We start from the raw sequence: 19,831 nt of genomic DNA, 5'->3' as shown, positions 1-19,831 counted from the left end.
CTCTTCTCCCTTCCTCGGACCCGTTCTGTACACCCCCCCCCCCCCCCCCCCCCCCCGCTGTCCTCCCCCTCACTTGCTCTTTAACCCCCCTCTCTCTCTGTCTCTCCTCTTCTCCTCTCCCTCTGTATCTAACCCCCCCCCCCCCCACCCCCCACCCCCATCTCTCTGCTGAATTTAGGTTTTGGGTGGAAACCTGAGTGAGTCTGGGACGCAGGACAAGAGGGAGCCAGCCTCATAAATATCCTGGCTGCAGCCACAGCATCCACACTCTGCTCTGCGTGCACGCGCGCGTGTGTGTGTGTGTGTGTGTGTGTGTGTGTGTAAGAAAGAGTCGCCCACTCGCATCCAAATGCAGAGAAGCGGAAATGTTTTCTCCCCTTTACACTGGCCCATCTATTGATGTATAGCATGAGATATCTACGCAAAGCTCATCCCAGAGATACACAATTTAATGCTGCTAGCAACTATATTTATTATAAACATTTACAATGAAGATTGAAAAAAAAATATGCCAAATAATATGAATTCAAGTTAAGTGTTATGTATCTGAATAGTACGCTCAAACCAAATTGTTTTTTTTCATGCAAGAGCAATTTTATAACACAACAATAAAACACAATTCTAGAACAATCCAACAACATTATCACAAGGCCATATGTGCATCTAGAACCCGTGGAAGGAGATCTAAGCGAGTCGTTACAGTATTCTCTTCTCCCTAATTTGTCCCTCACGTTTGAACTGACAGCTTTGAGGAGTAGAAGAAAGAAAAAGAAAGGAATATTAAAACAAATTCGAACCAAATGAGTGGGCCAGTGCTCCATCCAAAACCGCTTTACACTTGGGCCCCTCGGGCATCGCCCTGATTTTTTTCCACCGAGACTTTGACTTGAGCTTCCTTCTCTTCGATTCCCTTTTGTGCACAATTCAGAGGAATTAGCACTTGGCATTAGCCACCCCCTAACAAAATGCTAACCATCACAATCTGTGTGTGTGTGTGTGTGTGTGTGTGCGTCCACTTACGTAATGTATCTGTATGGAGATAGAGGGAGAAATTGCGTGTGTGTGTGCGTCTGTGTGTACGTGTGTGCGTGTGCATGTGTCTAAAAAGAGAGAGAGGGAGAAAGAGTACGCAGGGGGAAACAAACTGTACCTGTGTTCGAATACCCATACTAACATACTGTATACTACATACTTCATGAGTATATACTACATACTATATACTATTAGTTCATTTTAGTATACTGTAAACAAACTCTCTTTCCAGTTGAGCGAACTAGCGCTTAGCCTGTCTACAGGAAGCTACTGCTGTTGCTATGCAACCTCTTGCTAGCTTGTTAGCATAACAAATGACTAGCGAGACACTTCACAATTTCGGGTGTGTTCGTAAATTCAAATCTGGAGTGCCAGAGTGCGCAAATCCAGAGCGTTGTCAGATTGTCTGTAAATTCAGAGGAGCGTACACCGGACGCTCTGGCCGAGGAGTAGGGTTGATCCGAGCGAGCGTTCTGACCTCACAACTGCAGTCAAGCACCAAAGCACCAAAGTGCCATTTTTGCTGACGTTTACTGACACTGGCCATATTCAACGGGTGTTGAGCATTCCTAAATCCTTCAGTTATCCGGCGCTCTGGCACACTCTGAAATCGGAGTAAATAGACAGAATTAACAATGTCCATTGAGAACTCGCAACGACTATACCACTTAGCTGAGAATGACTTGAATAATCAAATCAATAAATGTTGGGTAGTTAGTTAGATAGCATTTCATTGATATACTGCCTGGCAAGTTCGATGTATTAGTAGCCAACTAACGTTAGGACAGTAACTAGCTAACCTACCGGTACATACTGTAGTGCTATGCGGTTCGTAAGGACAGGATGGTAACTAGCTAACCTACCGGTACATACTGTAGTGCTATGCGGTTCGTAAGGACAGCGTAGCTAACAAATTCTCAGCCAACATAACGTGTAATGTAACTTATTTGAAAAGTAATGACTTTATTACATTGCTTAACATTTTCTTAACATTTGTCATAATAAGTTAAATGAATTTGTATTCCTCTCGTCGGACTTCGGCTCCATATTTTCCGCCATTTTCTTCAAATTTGCCCATGTTTTGAAACCACGCCCATTTTCTGAAGAATTACATTATGGGCCCTAAAAGCACGTAAATAGTGTGCACTGCTTGTATCCTTCATATTTTGGCGAATTTAGTACAACATCCGCAAACTTTTGGCATACTAACTATATCCATACTATGACCAATAAGCATACTGCATACTCAATTTACGTCACAAATAGTACGGTTAGTGCAGTTAATTTGAGTATTCGAACACAGCTTGTGTGTGTGTGTGTGTGTGTGTGTGTGTGTGCGTGCGTGTGTGTGAGTGTGAGTGTGTGAGTGTGTGTGTGAGTGAGTGTGTGTGTGAGTGTGTGAGTGTGAGTGTGTGAGTGTGTGTGTGAGTGAGTGTGTGTGTGTGTGTGAGTGTGAGTGTGTGTGTGAGTGAATGTAAATATATTGGTTGGATAAAAGGGCGTCTGTTTCACTTCTGACATCCAAGTAAAGAGGTCATGTGAGTGAGCTGTCAACAGGGAGGAATCCCAGAAGACAGAGAGGCACCGAGCAGAGAAGAGGCCTGGAGAAGAAAGCCTTTGAAATCAGTCAGACCCTAACGCATGGCACACATCCCCCCCATGTCCTAATACACAGTTTGAGTTGGTGCCACACTCTTATGCACACTCTTTAATTGTTTCAGAACAAAGCTATAAAAAAAACAAACATGATTTATCGGGTGCTGTTTTATCATTACACACACCACACCTCCCCCTGTGAGCGCATTACTCCAGAGCTGTCCAACCTCCACTGGCTCCCCATATGCTCACGCATTGACTTTAAAATCCTGGTTCACACCTACCAAGCTATCCACAACTCTGAACCCAAGTACCTGTCTGACCTCATCCTACCCTGCTGCCCCACACGCACCCTTCGCTCCTCCAGGTCCGTCTACCTTCAGGAGCCCTGCAGCAGACTAAAAACTATGGGTGACAGGGCTTTCAGTTGTGTGGCTCCTCGGCTGTGGAACGCACTTCCAGTCACTGTCAGGGCTGCAGAGCCTCTGGCATCTGGCCTCGTTTCAGCTAAAAACAGAACTGTTCAGAAAAGCTTTCAAGGACCTAGTATGTTAACTCGGTTCTCCTGTCCACCGGATCTGACCACATCTATTTATAGCTTTGATTGTCTGCTTAGAATGTTCTGTGTTTTGGATTGTTTATATTATTATTATTATTATTATTATGAAATGTATTATTATTATTATTATTACTTTGAATCAATGACTCGGTTTTATGCAGCAACTAAGTACCATTCAATCAACAGGGCCCATGAGAGTGCAGTGATATTCACCTAGTGAGATCGGAGGATCCCAATATTTACATTTCACCATTACAATCCTCTGTTGTTTTATCACCTCTGCCTCTTAAAGTCTGAGTGTGTGAAACACTTTTCAGTCGACTGCACTCGTTCAGATTTCATGTGCAATGAGATTTGGCTTAACATAAGAATGTCATGGACATTTCAAAACTCTAATGTTTAAGTACTTCTGTATAGACTTTCCTCTCTGGGCATATTGCAGAGAAATGTTCTGGGAAATAGCGATACTGGATCGGATTCTGGGCTCCAGCCCCTATTGTATTCAGGGATTTGGCACTGCGCTGGAACAGCCTCTCTCCCCCTGAGAGGATATGGAAATAACCCCTTATTAACCAGGCTATACTGGAGCAAGACCAGTGTCCCTTTATAGCCTCAAGTATAAAGTACCAGACATAGAGCATGACTCACGAGGCTGTCTGATCTCTGATGTGTCCGTTTCATCCAACGGAAATGGGACAAAGATGCATGTCTGATAGTGCCTTGAAATATAGACGGTGTACAATGAACAAAGTGGACGTTCATTGTTCACTTACAATATGATGAATATTTTGTATTCTGGGTTAAGATGCACATCTGATCATTGTTTGAAATAGAGACGGTATACTGGACCATAATTGAAGTCCAACGCAAATGTTCCCTTACCTATGTTCTTGGAAGACAAAAACTCTTCCTGTTTGGAACCTAAAAGTGTTCTTCGGCTGTCCCCATAGAATAACTCTTTGAAGAATCCTTTTTGGTTCCAGGTAGAACCCTTTTTTGGATCCATGTAGAACCCTTTCCACATAAGGCTCTACATGGAACCCAAAACAGTTCTACCTCTAATCAAAAAGGGTTCTACCTGGAACAAATCTTCAGTATTTTGGGTCAAGATGGACCTGTGGAGGCCTGATTCTGAGGAAGGAGATTGAAAATGCCCTTAGATAACTGTTGAACCCCCAAAGCCCAACACCCCCAACTCGAAATCCGTTCCCCTCCCATCCTCTGGCAACGGCTTTCATTTTGAATCTGCCGCAGGGATGTCAGGGCCGCCCTCAAGCATGATTAATGATGATGGTTTCCTGATAAAACACTTCAATATGTTGTTTCATATCGCCAGCCATAACCATAACCCTTTTCTCCCTCCGCCTCCCCCTTCTCCCTTCTCCCTCCCTCCCTCGTCTACGAGTCCCCCTAGAGCTCATTTACTGTGATTACCAATAACAATAACACAACCATTATCTTTTATTATGGCGTTCTCCCAGGACCCAGCCAGCACGCCGACACTTTGATAAAGTTACAAAACAGCTCCTATTTCAACCTTTTGCTTGTTTTCTTGGCTCAGGACGTAGTAAATGCGGCGTTTCTGTTTCCGTCCGAGACGTAAGTACAAATAAATGGCAACAGTCCTGTAAATAGATGATTAAGCTTTGAAATTGCCTGAAACAGTTTTATGGCGGGGCACTGGAAAAGCTTGCCTATAGACACCAAGCCTGCTGTTAGATGTAAGTGTCGTCTTACGTCACAGCGTGAGGGCCAAACTTGAGAAGGTTTGTTCTGTGATCAACAGAATACTTCAGCCTCTAGGGAACTAAACCTTATGGAGCCTAGTCATTCATTCCATTTCATGTTCCTTCTACTACAACGGCAGTGGTCAAAACATGACGAGTAGTACTTTATCCTGTGATTAGAGATTATTTGAAAAAATATCTGAATTTTACAGTCCAGAAAGTACCAGACATGTTAAAGGCCCAGTACAGCCATTTTTATCTCAATATCAAATCATTTCTGGGTAACAATGAAGTACCTAACTGTGATAGTTTTCAATTAAAATGGTCAGAAAGAACCATAAATAGATTATTAGCAAGGACTGTCTGGGTGTGGTCTGAGCGGGGAAGGGAACAATTATGTTATTGGCAGAGAGGTTTAGAACTCTTTCTTAATGGTCTATCAACTAATTTACCGCTTGGTGATGTCACCAGGCATGCCAAAACTCCATCCCAACAAAACAGACTGAAATGTCAGGCAGTCTTTTCAAACAGCTATTACACTAAAGGGGTATTATCATCATTTTCACAATTTTACAGTATTATTCCAAACTCATAGTGTGAAAATATATATAACACACAGAAAAATGTAATTTTTTACTACACTGGGCCTTTAACAATTCCGAAAATGCAAGTGCTTAAAGGAAGTTTTCAATAGATGCTACTACTGCACACATGTTTCCGCCGAGGAAGACTGTGCATTCCAGAGTGGCTACGTTTTATTCCTACGGAGCCGGACTGACCCCGTTTCACCTACAGTAGCATGGCTCATCTGTAACCTTGAACGTCTCCTCTCGGGGTCTCGCATTTATGATGTCACAAAGGCCAGTCGTTCTGGGTTTATAACAGTCGCTCTCCCGGAGAAAGTTCTAATCCAGCTGTAGGCTAGTCAACCCCCTCCTCGTAAATGAGTGTGTCCAATCTACCCACTGTGTTTCATTAAGAACAGACCACATCAATCCAGGTCCCTGCGCACCACGCGCTACTTCAGGGAACACGGCCCAGTTAAAGGACCTCACAGCACACCAGTGCTCACAAACTTAACACCAGCCCTGTTGTCGCAGACCACACATCCAGACCTCTAGTCATAGACCACACGTGAGACCTCATGAGACCTCACAGCAGACCTCACCCCTGTCACTCATCAACCAGACACTCGTCCAGTACATACAGTTCAACTCTGATACGTCGAGCACAACAATACAACATTTGGAAAACAGGATTTTTGAGTGTTTTGGACCAGATGAATGGGAGTGTTTAAGGAAGTGCTCGATCATGCTAGATCCTGCTGTAGTAGATCCAATGGTGAAATAGGGGGAAGTAGTGGGGCCAAGAGTGCATAGCAGAAGGTCTGAGGAGAGGATAGATGGATGGACAGACAGAAGTATAGATGGGCAGATGAACAAGAAGACAGGAGGTAGAAGCCGAGGAGAGTGGGAAGGATTCCAATGGGTGGGACAGAACGAGAAAGCAGCCTCGTGATGGAAGGGTTTCAAACTCTTTTCATCGCCTGCCTGAAGACCGGAGCTTTACAAAAGCAAGATGAAGCGGCGCCACTGGAGCAGACTGGCCTGGCGCTCCTCAACGAATCCCAGACGCAGAGACAGAAAAGGACCCCACCCCTACAACTACCCTCCCCAGCCAAGCCCACCCAAACTACTCCCAACACAGCTCTATATCCCTCTATATCACCCCAATGATTCCAATCATTTCCACTGGATCCCAAAGCTGCCACCAGTTTGCATTTCACCATTCAAATTCTCTGTTGTTTTATCACCTACCTCTCACAGTCTGAGCATGTGACTCTTTTCAATAGTATTGATGGAACTAAGGCAGTTTAGATCTATACTCCAATAAGTTCCTTCCATAACCTCCTTTCTTTCATGCCCACTGATCTGAGGACTTGAGAACACCATAGTAGACACCTAGAGTTTCTTTACCGTTGGGTCGTTCCACCAATTAAGTACCTTTTGGCTAGTGCAACTTAGTATAAAAAAATTATAATAATAACAACATTTTAACTTCTTTGGGATAGGGGGCTGTATTTTCACGGCCGGATAAAAAATATACTCGATTTAATCTGGTTACTACTCCTGCCCAGAAACTAGAATATACATATAATTAGTAGATTTGGATAGAAAACACTCTAAAGTTTCTAAAACTGTTTGAATGGTGTCTGTGAGTATAACAGAACTCATATGGCAGGCAAAAACCTGAGAAGATTCCATGCAGGATGTGCCCTGTCTGACAATTTGTTGTCCTTCTGTTGCATCTCTATCGAAATTACAGCATCTGTGCTGTTACGTGACACTTTCTAAGGCTTCCATTGGCTCTCTAAAGCCGCCAGAAAGTGGAATGGGGTGTCTTCTGTCTCTGCGCAAAGTATAGGAGCAGAGTTTGTAAGTGGTCAGCCTGGGGACAGTGAGACTGGAGATGCGTGTTCACGAGAACTCGCCATTTTTTTCTTTCTCTCTTTGACTGAATACAACGTTGCCCGGTTGGAATATTATCGCTATTTTACGAGAAAAATAGCATAAAAATATATTTTTAACAGCGTTTGACATGCTTCTAAGTACGGTAATGGAATATTTTGAATTTTTTTGTCACGAAATGCGCTCGCACGTTACCCTTCGGATAGTGACCTGAACGCATGAACAAAATGGAGGTATTTGGATATAACTATGGATTATTTGTAACCAAAACAACATTTGTTGTTGAAGTAGAAGTCCTGGGAGTGCATTCTGACGATGAACAGCAAAGGGAATCCAATTTTTCTAATAGTAATTCTGAGTTTAGGCTGCCCCGACGTTGGCGGGTCTGAATAGCTAGCCTTGATGGCCGAGCTATCTACTCAGAATATTGCAAAATGTGCTTTCGCCGAAAAGCTATTTTAAAATCGGACATAGCGATTGCATAAAGGAGTTCTGTATCTATAATTCTTAAAATAATTGTTATGTATTTTGTCAACGTTTATCATGAGTAATTTAGTAAATTCACCGGAAGTTTTCGGTGGGTATGCTAGTTCTGAACATCACATGCTAATGTAAAAAACTGTTTTTTGATATAAATATGAACTTGATTGAACAAAACATGCATGTATTGTATAACATAATGTCCTAGGAGTGTCATCTGATGAAGGTCAAAGGTTAGTGCTGCATTTAGCTGTGGTTTGGGTTTTTGTGACATATATGCTTGCTTTGAAAATGGCTGTGTGATTATTTTTGGCTGGGTACTCTCCTGACATAATCTAATGTTTTGCTTTCGCTGTAAAGCCTTTTTGAAATCGGACAATGTGGTGAGATTAACGAGAGTCTTATCTTTAAAATGGTGTAAAATAGTTGGTTGTTTGAGAAAATTGAATTGTGGTATTTTAGTTGGTTTTGTATTTCGCGCCGTGCGATGCCATTGGCTGTTGGCTAGGGGTTCCGCTGGCGGAATGTTTGTCCTCAACAGGTTTTAACATTCTGTCATAAAGAGCACATGTTCAACTTAATACATTTGTGGGATCCTCATGATGATGTGGCAAGTGACACTTTGCTTCTTGTAGTCAAATATCTTGAAAGCTTTACTGCTGACATGCAAAACATTTTGGGACTGTATCAACAGTGGACTAATTTAAGAAATACCAAAGACAGTTTTCCAGTGGAGTTTTCAGAGGAGTTTCCCTTTAAGTGCCAAATAAAGTACCAGAGTTGAATGTCACAGGGTTGAGGATTTAATCTTAAATCAGCCATAAATCCCCTTGTGACAGGGGGAATGAAAGCTTGTTGTGTGCAACAGGGAGGGGCAATTGAATGCAAACTTCACAAAAAATATCAATTGTTAAGCATTCTAGCCTGTCTATCTATGGGTAACAGGGTTGACGTGTTATGCTCGACCAGCTCAGTTTTCCACCACAAAACACCAGAAAATGTACAAAAAGAGTAGAATTAGCTCACCTGCCTTTACACTATGATTTGACGTGTAGATGCTCAATGTTTCCTTCGAATAAAAAAAGTATGTTTTTTTTTGCCACATTAAAATGAAAGTTCTGTTTACCTAACAGAGTTGACCATGAAATGAGGGACAGACGTAAAGGGATCACTTATCACTTGAAAGTAATAATCTTCAGAAATTAATTTGTCAAAGCAACAAAATAACTAGGGCATAACTAGGGACTTACAATGATGGTGAAAACCTGGAGAAATGTTGGGGTTAAGTGGGTTAAAATCGTCCAAGAAGTAACAGAGGATGCACGTCAGATGTATTTAATTTTACATAGTCTATATTAAATGGCACTTTATTTAATATAACAGGCTTTTAAAATGCAATATTGGTGCACAAGTTCTATTTAAAATATCAAAGGGATGCAAAAGATACTCTTTTCGTGGAACGACCCTATTAAAGGTAATGGAGTCATGGAGGCAAGGCTTTAAAATGCAATATTTGTGCACAAATTCCACTTATCAAAGAGACGCAAAAGGTACTCTTTTTGCGGAACGACCCTACTGTATTAATGGTCATGGAGTCATGGAGGCAAGGACAAGGTGAAAATAAGTTTTCCAACACAAGCCATGTTTGGTGTGCAGCAAGGTTAGGTCAGTTCCATTTAAATGAAGTCAATTCAGGAAGTGAACTGAAATTCCAAATTGTTCTCAAAGAGATTGGTATACAGTAACAAATTATTCCAACACAAGCCACGTTCGGTGTATAGTAATACCATGACCCTTACCAGTCCAGACTGAGAGAGCGCCTCCTGTAGGACGGAGGTCTATCCAGTGTAGTCTTCTCAGGTTTGGTCTGCCGCTCTTTTAGGGACAGCCGGTGAGTGAATTTGGATATGCTCGACTCTGGCCTGGATGAGGGAACACAAATACACACAGAGTCAGTATTTAGTCAAAAAAGTAATCAACAGATGAAGCATACATCTCTAATATTAGAACTATTCCCTTGAAGGACTATCGCTTTCTGAGAAAGCAGTGATCACTCTCTGTTGGGAAAAAGAAAGTGAGGTCTTCATCTCTCTATATTAGGTTGGCAATGTCCCAGCTCCCCCTATCTGTCTAAATTAAAAACGGAACATTTTCATATTTCTTGTTATTCATCACAGGCTGATTTGATAAGATCCAGCTCTGGTAATATTGCTGTGGTAACAGTATGGGGACTAATCAGTGCTTTAAAAGCAATTTGGCATCAAAGAGTTGCACTCACAAGAGCCCCGTTTATACTTGGTTCTAACATTCTTCCTTTGTCATGATCTTGTCCACATTCTGATTGTGCCAACATTTTTTAGACAGGTGAAGACGATCAAAAGACGCAATGTGAACTGATTTTGATCAGATCTTTTAAGTGTAAACCAGCCAGATCGCTCAAGATTGATTTACAAATTGGACATCTGTCCATGTTTCGATCCCAAACTAGGGGTGGCAGGTAGCTTAGTGGTTAGAGTGTTGGACTAGTAACTGCAAGATTGCAACATCGACTCCCCGAGCTGACAAGGTAAAAATCTGTTGTTCTGCCCCTGAACAAGGCAGTTAACCCACTGTTACTAGGCCGTCATTGAAAATAAGAATTTGTTGTTAACTGACTTGCCTAGTTAAATAAAGGTAAAATGTTGTGATACACCTTCAAAATTGGCCACTAGGGTCAACAGTAAGAACTGCCATCAAGTAGGCTGGGGTGGTGGATGGGCCCATGACTATTAAAAACAAGTGTCTACCACTGGGATTGAATGCACAGCCTTTGGATCCACCTAGCAAACCAAAATTGGTTCTGTGAAGCTTCCCAGAGCATTCGTAAGGTCGAGGCAACTGTTTTCACAACACAAAAACTGTCCAGTCGTGGTGATAATTCTAGAATGTATGTATAAAATGTTGGGGCCTCACAGGTACTATATTTAAACTAATATTCTGTTCATATATTTTCAATTCATTATTTCACACATTGTACCTGTGGGCTGCCCCTCATAAGAGGAAGAAGAAGAAAAAAGAAAGAAAACATTACAAAAGGTACATAACTACAGTATTGATCATTTTGATCATATTATAAAGTTGAAGTGATAATAAATTCAATATATATATATATATATATATATATATATATATATATATATATATACAGAAATTTCGACCCCAACCTCGCATTCCATTCCCTCAACCTCACCCAGCAAACATGTCTCCATCCAACCCCCAATAGCCAGAAGGGGGAGCCATGGGAAGCATTGAACTACAGAAATTCAGCCGGGGCAACATATTCATTTTGACAATAGATATTCTGCCGGTTGAAGCTGCAATATGTGACTTTTTGGGCGACCCGACCAAATACACAGAGAAATGTTAGTTATAGATCTGTCATTCTCATTGAAAGCAAGTCTAAGAAGCAGTAGATAAGTTCTATGTACGCTATTTCTATGCTTCCCATTCTTACGTTTTCTTTGTGCGTCTTTTACTTTTGGTTTTGTACATCAGCTTTAAACAGTTGAAAATATCATGTTTTTGGTTATAGAAAATATATTTCACAGCGGTTTAGATGGAACAATGATTCTGTACACCCGTCAAACTCAACTCTGGACCTCGAAGCCAGGTCCACTGCATTTTTTGATTGTTGATCTCTAATCAGGGACTGATTTAGATCTGGTGGGTACAATTAATTATCAGGTAGAACAGGAAACCAGCAGGTTCCGGACCTCATAGGGTATTGTGCATATTGCACCTTTAAAGCAACTGGGATGTTATTCCATCTACTGAGGTCGGATTGAAATGATTTGAGCGCTCTGCTAAAGCTTCTGGCAGAGTATGACCATTCTAGTCTATTCAAAGTTTTTCTGCATCGAGAGATAATACAACCCAATGAGCTGTTGTTTCGGATTAAGCATTTAAGATATGTAATAGTCGACGGGGGTTATACGAGCAGAAATGTTTTTTAACAAAGCCGCTTTGGTCCGTGTGGACCAATTTGGGTATGTCTCGAGACGGGATGACAACATTTTGGAAAACAGTTTAATACGCAATATCTGTGTTAGTGAGAAGACTGGCTGGCATCCTTACCATTTGTTAATAAAAGTTACATTTGTGCTGTATTCACATCTCTCCCAAATGAAACTTTGTGAACAGCTGTGTTAATCATTTCGAGCAATAGTGGACCGAATTGATTCTACATTTTTCAAATAGACTTTAGGAGTGCCTTTATTCATGCTATCCAATGCCCTTTTGAGTTCATTGAGGGAGATTTGGGCACCCAGTGAGGTGGCTTCCTCTGTTCAGAGAAGATGAGATCTCAATTATTTTAGAAAGTACTTCTTAGTCTGGCTCGGTGTGGATTTACAATCAGATGTGTACAGATCTTTATAGAAGTGGGAGAATATTTTATTGATTTATTTGGGTTCGGATAATAATTCCCCCGTTTCAGATTCAATAGTCGCTATATTGGCTAATTGATCATTACTGTGTAGCTTGTTGGCCAGTAAACGACTGGGAGGATTACCATGGAAGTAATGATTGAGTCTAACTCGATGGATGGCAAATTCTGATCTCTGTCTTATCAATAAACTAAGTTCTGTCTTGACTTCGGAAAGAGTGTGAATGCCAAGAGTGTGCAAAGCTGTCATCAAGGCAAAGTGTGGCTACTTTTCTGGTTACTACATGATTCCATGTGTTATTTCATAGTTTTGATGTCTTCACTATTATTCTAGAATGTAGAAAATAGCAAAAATAAAAAAAACCTTGAATGAGTAGGTGTGTCTAAACTTTGGACTGGTAATGTATATATATATATATATACATTTTTTTACAGACACTTATCCAGAGCGACTTACAGGAGCAATTAGGTTTAAGTGCCTTGCTCAAGCACACAGACAGATTTTTCAGCTAGCCGACTCGGGGATTCAAACCAGCGACCTTTTGCGGTTACTGGCCCAACACTTTTAACAACTAGGCTACCTGCCGATGGGGTTAGTACTGAACACTAACCCCATTGGCACGATCTCCCCACTCATTTCCCACTTCCATCCCATTCCCATTCACTATTTCCTGAACTCCATCCCAAACAACAAGCATATTTTCCAGTATGAATCATGTGAGAGGGTGTGGGAATATCGTCAGACGGCAGCCTAATTGATGGGAGATTAGGCCGGACAGGGGTTTACCCTGTGAACTCGGTGGCAGGTAACCTAGTAGTTAGAGCATTGGGCCAGGAACCGAAAGGTTGCAAGTTGAATCCCCGAGTCGACAAGGCAGACCGAGGGTGTCTCAGGGAGAGTTGGGAAACGCAAAAAACACATTTCCAATTCACTCATGCGTATTAATACACACATGTACATGTGTGAAAGAGCACCCACCAAATTATTATTATTATTACACTGATAAATTAGACTAGTGCCACTGCTTGTGCCCGCCAAGTACCAAGTACTATGGGGGACTCCAAAACATAATTTACATGCTCCATATTCATAAAACAAAAGGTACTTTAATAATAATTGTAGCCACTCAATAAACTATCAATATAAAGGCCAACATTGACCCGTTGAAGAGATGTCTACAGGGTCGTGTAATGAGAGGGAAAAGGCCAACTTTTTTTGTCATCAATAAATAACGACAGCCAATGATCTGTTTAGAGGTAATAGGACGGCCAATGATCTGGTTAGAGGTAATAAGACGGACAATGATCTGGTTAGAGGTAATAGGACGGCCAATGATCTGGTTAGAGGTAATAGGACGGCCAATGATCTGGTTAGAGGTAATAGGATGGCCAATGATCTGGTTAAAGGTAATAGGACGGCCAATGATCTGGTTAGAGGTAATAGGACGGCCAATGATCTGGTTAGAGGTAATAGGACGGCCAATGATCTGGTTAAAGGTAATAGGACGGCCACCCTTTGCTTTTGATTGTTTGTCAGCACAGTGGTTGTCCTTTAGGAAACTCCTGTTGTAGGGAGTTGAGAATAAGTGTGTGTTTTTGTGTGTGCCTGCATGTGGTGGTGGTAGGGTTATCAACAGAGGGCCACGTTGCCAGAGGGGACTATCTAGTTCCTGCAGTCCCTCCTCCCGCCACCATGCAAACTTTACTTTCTACCCCTCCTACAGCTGTTCCTCATGACATCACCCAGAACGTGGGCACCCTGTGATGATGTCATCCTCTTGGAGGGACCTTCGAACCCAGCCTTACTCTGTGTGTGTGTGTGTGTGTGTGTGTGTGTGTGTGTGTGTGTGTGTGTGTGTGTGTGTGTGTGTGTGTGTGTGTGTGTGTGTGTGTGTGTGTGTGTGTGTGTGTGTGTGTGTGTGTGTGTGTGTGTGAGTGAGTTTGCAGAGGGATGACCTAGATTTCGTCTACCTCTTCTCCACTTAATCAAACTGACGTTGGGAATTTGTCCCTGTGATGTTATTGGTTCTGTACTGTTTTCCCCCTGACACAAACTAAGGCTCATTGGTTCGTTTTCCCCTGTACCAGGGCTTCCAGGACAGTCCCTTGAGTGCCTACATTTTGTCGATAACAACCAGATATGGCAGAAGAGAATATATCAGTATGTCTTACACACACATTCACAAAGAACACACACACACACACACACACACACACACACACACACACACACACACACACACACACACACACACACACAAAGGCTCTTTTCTCTCCCGTAGTACAAGAGTGCCTTTGTTGAGATAGACTCAATGGCTTGTGTAGTGATACGGACAAACCGTTCACCTCTCTCTCACAAACTTAATTCGTTTCAGTCAAACACACCGACATCGTTGTCATAGAGCACACTCCCAGTTGCTGCGAAAAAACAAATGTCACTTTCCCTCTCTGTTCTTCTGTTACCATGGCAGCAATAAAGTGTTCTGATTCTTCCCGAAGCGTCCGTGTTCACGACTGTAGGCGCTCTGCTAAAGCACTGATTGTTCAGCTCTTCTGTACTCCTTTCACAAAGCCTATCATTATCAGTGCAGTTTCACTTCGCTTAGAGCTGTAGGTAAGAGCCTGTTACTGGAGACCGATTGTAATTGGATAGTCAGGGTTTAAGCAACTAGCTTCCATTCAAAACTAAACGTTGAATTAATAGAGTTCCCACTGGGCAAAAACTGGATGAATAAACGTTGTTTCCACATCATTGTTCAATGTATTGTGACGTAGAATCTATGTGGAAAATGCATTGGATTTGCAAAAAGGCATAAAAAATAAAAAATACAAAACGATTGTTTGAGGGTCAAATTACAACCACAGAATTATGTCATCATGGTAACCAATTTTCAACATAGACACACCTTATATAAAATATGTTGAATTTGTACCTTTGAAACAACGTCAGATCTTCAACGTTATATCCACCGTCAAACAGCACCTCCTAGAGAGCTGATCAATCTACAGCTATCCATTTGGTCTCCCATCCAGAGTTATCACTAACTACTACCAACGTACTATTGTGAGAATGATTATTGAGTGATCTATTAATAACTAAATAGATTCACTGTTGCTATCGAAGTCATTCCAAAGGGTAGGTATTAACAGAGCAAATAAAATGTAAACATTCTATGAGTCATATATCATCGATTATACTGTTTACGCCTATATAGCATTTGCGAAGTCATCAACAGCTATTGTTTCAATTCAAACCAGGGTTCAACTAAAAACAGACCATACAAATAGGCTTAGGGTTTCAAGCTTAGGTTGATGTCAAATTTAATCTTCAAGTTAATAATGTAAACTCAGCAAAAAAAAGAAACGTCCCTTTTCAGGACTGTCTTTCAAAGACAATTCGTAAAAATCCAAATAACTTCACAGATCTTCATTGTAAAGGGTTTAAACACTGTTTCCCATGCTTGCTCAATGAACCATAAACAATTAATGAACATGCACCTGTGGAACGGTCGTTAAGACACTAACAGCTTACAGACGGTAGGCAATTAAGGTTACAGTTATGAAAACTTAGGACACTAAAGAGGCTTTTCTACTGACTCTGAAAAGCACCAAAAGAAAGATGCCCAGGGTCCCTGCTCATCTGCGTGAACGTGCCTTAGGCATTTTGCAAGGAGGCATGAGGACTGCAGATGTGGCCAGGGCAATAAATTGCAATGTCCGTACTGTGAGATGCCTAAGACAGCACTACAGGGAGACAGGACGGACAGCTGATCGTCCTCACAGTGACCCTGTGTAACAACACCTGCACAGGATCGGTACATCTGAACATCACACCTGTGGGACAAGTACAGGATGGCAACAACTACCCGAGTTACACCAGGAACGCACAATCCATCAGTGCTCAGACTGTCCGCAATAGGCTGAGAGAGGCTGGACTGAGGGCTTGTAGGCCTGTTGAAAGGCAGGTCCTCACCAGACATCACAGGCAACAACGTCGCCTATGGGCACAAACCCACCATCGCTGGACCAGACAGGACTGGCAAAAAGTGCTCTTTACTGACGAGTCGCGGTTTTGTCTCACCAGGGGTGATGGTCAGATTCGCGTTCATCGTCGAAGGAATGAGCGTTACACCGATGCCTGTACTCTGGAGCGGGATCAATTTGGAGATGGAGGGTCCGTCATGGTCTGGGGCGGTGTGTCATCGGACTGAGCTTGTTGTCATTGCAGGCAATCTCAACACTGTGCGTTACAGGGAAGACATCCTCCTCCCTCATGTGGTACCCTCCCTGCAGGCTCATCCTGACATGACCCTCCAGCATGACAATGCCACCAGCCATACGGCTTGTTCTGTGTGTGATTTCCTGCAAGACAGGAATGTCAATGTTCTGCCATGGCCAGCGAAGAGCCGGGATCTCAATCCCATTGAGCACGTCTGGGACCTGTTGGATCGGAGGGTGAGGGCTAGGGCCATTCCCCCCAGAAATGTCTGGGAACTTGCAGGTGCCTTGGTGGAAGAGTGGGGTAACATCTCACAGCAAGAACTGGCAAATCTGGTGCAGTCCATGAGGACGAGATGCACTGCAGTACTTAATGCAGCTGGTGGCCGCACCAGATACTGACTGTTCCTTTGATTTTGACCCCCCCCCCCTTTGTTCAGGGACACATTACTCCATTTCTGTGACAGAAATGTACATTGTTGACTCTTGTTATGTTCATACAAATATTTATACACGTTAAGTTTGCTGAAAATAAACACAGTTGACAGTGAGAGGACGTTTCTTTTTTTGCTGAGTTTATATGTTCGATTCACGTCTCCGTTTCATCCAAAAATCTAAGTTAAGCAATAGGACTAAATCAAATCAAACTTTATTTAAAATGCATTTAAAGTTTGATTTGATTTAGTCCCATTCTTTAACTTAGATTTTTGGTTGAGATGGAGACATGAAACCAACATTTGAATTGTTAATTTGTAGACAAACTGGAAGTAAAGTCAGACTAAGCCAATGGCACAAAATACACATCTCCTCCAAATGTTGATATTTGGTTGCATTGACAACCAAACACAATTCAATACCACTTTTGCAGTAAATAGCCTATTAACTTGTCGACAAGATAACAAATGATATACTGGATTCATGTCTCCAACTAAACCAAAAATGAAAGTTATAGAATAGGATTAAGCGAGTAGCTCAGATAATCTCCTTTAAAACATTGATATTTGGTTGCTTTGTCAACATAACCTGAGTCAACAGACAGGAGCACACTCCAACACTCAGACATAATTTACAAACACAGTATTTGTGTTTCATGAGTCTGACAGATCAGAGGCAGTAGGGATGACAAAGTGTTATATTGATAGGTGCCCTAATTCTGGTTGAGCATTCTAAATGTAATGAGTACTTTTCAGTGTCATGTAAAATGTATGGAGTAAAACGAACATAATTTTCTTTAGGAATGTAGTGGAGTAAAAGTAAAAGTTGTCAAAAATATAAATACTAAAGTACAGTTACCCCAAAAAACTACTTAAGTAGTACTTTAAAGTATTTTTACTTAAGTACTTCACACCACTGCTTAAAACCATCTAAAAGCACAACCAAACTTTTGAGTGGGTGAATAAAGATTGAAATGTCATTGATCAACGTCTCAATCACAAATGACCCACGTTGAAATGACGTGCTGTGCCCAGTGGGCTGCTAGTGTTTCTGTTTAGCTTGGTAGTAGCGGTGTGAAGGTCACACAGCACCAGTTGAACACCAGCATTATTCCTCAATGTACTAGAAATACATGGGTATGGTGTGTTGTCATCGGGAACGTGCACAGACCTTTCAGGGGGGCAGGTGCTCAAAATGGTGCTCATAATTAATATCTCAAAATTCATAACATACCAAATGCCTCTGTAGCATCGGCCTGTTGATTTCTGCAACGACGCACTCACTCGTCCTCACAAATGAGCAAGCTAGTCACAGCGCCTCCTAAAGACAGGATTTGACATCGGGAAAAGATGGTGGGCTATCAGCTTATCACTGATGTTGATGATTCATGTAAATCTGCTAGTTAGCTAGCCCGGTTTATCTTCAATGCTCGTATCAAATAATGACTTCATAATATAATATTTATAATCTTCTTACTCATAATATATGGCTGGCTGACTAGAGGCTTGCGTGGATACAGGTACAGTATGCTATCGTAATGTACTGTTAAATCAACGTTTCTTTGGAATTTACGGTAACATACTGCACTTTTTTTTTTACAGTAACTTTCAGGTAACTGGCTGCCAGTAAGTTACCGTAAAAAAAGGACTTCAAAAAAAAATATTTTACAGTGTGGAGTGTAGAATACCTGTGTTGTTACTGCCCTGACACACATGTGCAACCCGACTGAAGAAGGGATTGAGTTGGGTCGGAAGAGTCGTTGACGCAGTCTTTCTGCCTCTCTCTGCTGAGTGTATCAGCCAACCAGACTGTATATTGATAATGATGTAGGCTAAATCAAGTGTTATCAAGTATGAATCAAATGTTATGTTGCTGTGGCAGTACTGTTGATATTTAAACTAGGTAGCTAGCTACACACACTTGACCGGTGACCTCATCTCTCAAGCAATGGATGTTTGGATACCGGGCGTGTGCAATCTCTACAAGGCAGACTGGGAAACAGGCATATCTCATTTACATAAGTATTCACACCTCTGAGTCAATGCATGTAAGAATCACCATTGGCAGTGATTTTTATTCTGTACAGGCTTCCTTCTTTTCACTCTGTCAATTAGGTTAGTATTTTGGAGTAACTACAATGTTGTTGATCCATCCTCAGTTTTCTCCTGTCACACTCATTAAACTCTAACTGTTTCAGATGGTTGTTGATCATTGCTTGATGGCCATTTTCAAGTCTTGCCATAGATTCCCAAGCCAATTTAAGTCAAAACTGTAACTAGGCGACTCAGGAACATTCAATGTAGTCTTGGTAAGCATCTCCAGTGTATATTTGGCCTCACCCTCCCCTCCTGGAGGACCTGAGCCCTAGGATCATGCCTCAGGACTACTTGACCTGATGACTCCTGGCTGTCCCCAGTCCACCTGGTCGTGCTGCTGCTCCAGTTTCAACTATTCTGCATGTGGCTAAGGAACCCTGACCTAAGGAACCCTGACCAGACATGCTAACTTGTCACAGAACTTGCTGTTTTCAACTCTGAATGTACGGCTATGAAAAGCCAACTGACATTTACTCCTGAGGTACTGACCTATTGCACCCTCTACGACCACTGCTTATTATTTGACCCTGCTGGTCATCTATGAACGTTTCAACATCTTGAAGAACAATTTGGCCTTAAATGGCCATGTACTCTTATGATCTCCACCCGGCACAGCCAAAAGAGGACTGGCAACCTCTCAGAGCCTGGTTCCTCTCTAGGTTTTTTCCGAGGTTCCCGTCTTTCTAGGGAGTTTTTCCTAGCCACCTTGCTTCTACATCTGCATTGCTTGCTGTTTGGGGTTTTAGGCTGGGTTTCCGTATAGCACTTTGTGACATCTGCTGATGTAAAAAGGGCTT

At 42.0% G+C, this 19,831-nt stretch overlaps 1 protein-coding gene across 2 annotated transcripts in view; it reads right to left on the bottom strand.

Moving 5' to 3' along the window:
• The window catches only part of ankfn1b (ankyrin repeat and fibronectin type III domain containing 1b), a 293,724-nt gene that overhangs the window by 51,984 nt on the left and 221,909 nt on the right, over positions 1-19,831 (bottom strand). For both annotated transcript variants that reach the window (XM_029710105.1, XM_029710113.1), the window contains one exon: positions 9,662-9,784. In XM_029710105.1, coding sequence (XP_029565965.1) covers positions 9,662-9,784 — 123 coding nt within the window. The remainder of the gene's footprint in view (positions 1-9,661; positions 9,785-19,831) is intronic.

The sequence above is a fragment of the Salmo trutta genome, chromosome 2 (genome assembly GCF_901001165.1).
Source record: "Salmo trutta chromosome 2, fSalTru1.1, whole genome shotgun sequence".
Classification (NCBI taxonomy): domain Eukaryota; kingdom Metazoa; phylum Chordata; class Actinopteri; order Salmoniformes; family Salmonidae; genus Salmo; species Salmo trutta.
The sequence above is the reverse complement of the archived record's forward strand: the minus strand, read 5'-3'. Positions and strand labels throughout refer to the sequence as shown.